This window comes from Cyprinodon variegatus, unplaced genomic scaffold (genome assembly GCF_000732505.1).
Source record: "Cyprinodon variegatus isolate N-32 unplaced genomic scaffold, C_variegatus-1.0 Scaffold1272, whole genome shotgun sequence".
In the NCBI taxonomy this organism is placed as follows: Eukaryota; Metazoa; Chordata; class Actinopteri; order Cyprinodontiformes; family Cyprinodontidae; genus Cyprinodon; species Cyprinodon variegatus.
In genome coordinates, this window is record NW_015151725.1 from 164,751 (window position 1) to 166,944 (window position 2,194).

At 44.5% G+C, this 2,194-nt stretch overlaps 1 protein-coding gene across 3 annotated transcripts in view; it reads right to left on the reverse strand.

Annotated features, from left to right (window-relative positions):
- Positions 1 to 2,194, reverse strand: part of cdk14 (cyclin-dependent kinase 14) — an 83,436-nt gene that overhangs the window by 65,258 nt on the left and 15,984 nt on the right. For all 3 annotated transcript variants that reach the window (XM_015401909.1, XM_015401911.1, XM_015401910.1), the window contains exons 3-4: positions 1,803 to 1,897; positions 1,290 to 1,369 (exon numbers count right to left, since the gene is read on the reverse strand). In XM_015401909.1, the coding sequence (XP_015257395.1) occupies positions 1,290 to 1,369; positions 1,803 to 1,897 (175 nt within the window). The remainder of the gene's footprint in view (positions 1 to 1,289; positions 1,370 to 1,802; positions 1,898 to 2,194) is intronic.

A 2,194-nucleotide genomic window follows, 5' to 3' on the forward strand; every position in this document is an offset into this window, starting at 1 on the left:
CAAGGACCAGCCAAGGACCAGTTAGGGACCGAACAAGGACCAACCAAGGACCAGTTAGGGACCAGCCAAGGACAAGCCAAGGACCAACCAAGGACCAGCTAATGACCAGTTAGGAACCAGTTAGGGACCAGTTAGGAACCAGTTAGGAATAGATGTAGAATAAAATCTAAACAAGTTCAGTTTTACTTCATCAGAACAGAAACTTAGGGTCATGGATATTTGCTGAGTGTTTAACATTCGAACATCACGGCATCATCATCCGACGGTCTGTCAACACATGGACAAGATATTTTTACCTAATTTGAGACATTCAATAAAGTCCCAGACAGTTTGAAACGAGGACATACTTTATTTCTGTCCTGCTTAGTTTCACAAATTAAGACGATGCTTTTTGATTCGTTGAATTTGACATCCAGTAGTTGGCCGTATGCTGGACAGCTGAACTAAAACCACTCGGTCATCAGCATACATTTAATGATTAATAATGGAAGCGCCGACCATGCAGCCAGTTCAACAGACGTCATTTATATCTAAATTAAACAACATAGGAGATAAAATGCTGCCTTGTCTGACTCCACTGATGACACAAAGGAAGCAGACACACCTGCAGAGCTGGACTCCCAATAGGAAGACATCTTACTATATATTTGGGCACACCAGCTTAGTACAATTTTTAAAATAATTTTCTACGATAACAGGATCAAAAGCCTTGGTGGCATCTAAAAAACTGAAAGACGTAGAATGTTTGCTGTTATTATTCAGTAATTCTTTTAGGCCATTTATACACATCAGGGCCAAGTTTGGACCCAAACTTATGGCAAAAAAAGTTATCAGAGCTGCCAATTTTATTCTGTTTTAATCACATTCATCAAGGTTTGAGGAATAAAACCAGGCATAATAAAACCAATGGAACACAATGAGAGGGACTATGCTTGGTCTCAAACATTAGAAACGTTCAGATGCATTAACATCCATTCCTGTAGATTTATTTACAGACAGATCTTTGATTAATAGATAGATCTTGGGTGTTTTGATGGATTCTAGAGAACTAACCAACCTAGAAGGGTTAACCCCAAACACAGGTAAATAACTTTCCAAAAATCTACAATCACATTCACCCAGGAAGCCAAACCGACAGGATTTCCTATTATTGATGGTTTAAGCTCTTTCCAGAAGGATTTTCTGCCAAGGAATCAGGCCTGATGTTAGCTCATCCTGTCTGATGAAGCGTAGCCCCGATACGTACGGTGGGAGGTGCAGAGAGATGGGGGTCAGTTTGTTTCAGTTACCTTCCCGTATGGCTGTGAAGGGTGTTCCCTCCTCCTCCTGCAGACGGATCACTTTCAGAGCCACCAGCTTCCCGTTCACTCTGATGACATCACAGCAAAAAAAAGGAGCATCATCAGCGTCTCCATTAGGTCACAACAGGAGCAAAGACAGGAGACTTAAACCCAGGAAAAGCAATTTAGCTGCAGCGAAGTCAGACTTTGGTACAAGAGCAGGACTGCAGCTGACTGACCTGCGGAGCTAAACAAGCATCAGTGGTGAGAAGATGCAGCTCTGTGACTTTTCTAAACGATTCATTAAGAAAATCTGGGAGATAGAAGAGAAGTAAAGGCCTTCTGGGCTAACTGGACCAAAGGCAACAGCTGGGAAAAAACCAGGCCGGGCCACCATCATCAGTTTCATTTACTGTACTCAGTTCCAGGCGCGGCAGGAAAACTAATCAATGGCCGCATGCATGGGTGGAGGAAGCAGGCGAGCACTGAATGAAGCAGGGATTCATCCTGCTCGCTACTTACTTGCTCTTGCCTTTGTAAACGGTGGCGTAGGAACCCTCCCCCAGCTTCTCCAGCTTCTCATAGGAGTCGGCCTTTCCAAACTTGGGGCTTGTGGGCTGAGAAAGGAAGAGAGAAAAAAATCAGATGTGAGGAAGAAGAAAAGACGAGAGAAGAAACGCCTCTGAGGAACATTTCAGATCAGAGAGACGGAGCTGAGAAGGTTTGCCCCGATTCATCAGGATGGGAAGAACTTCAATAAGCTAAAAAAACGCTCTGAGCCGGTACCACAGTACCACCCTGAGCTGGTACCACGGTATCACCAACCGCTCTGAGCTGGTACCACGGTACCACCCTGAGCTGGTACCACCAACCGCTCTGAGCTGGTACCACAGTACCACCCTGAGCTGGTACCT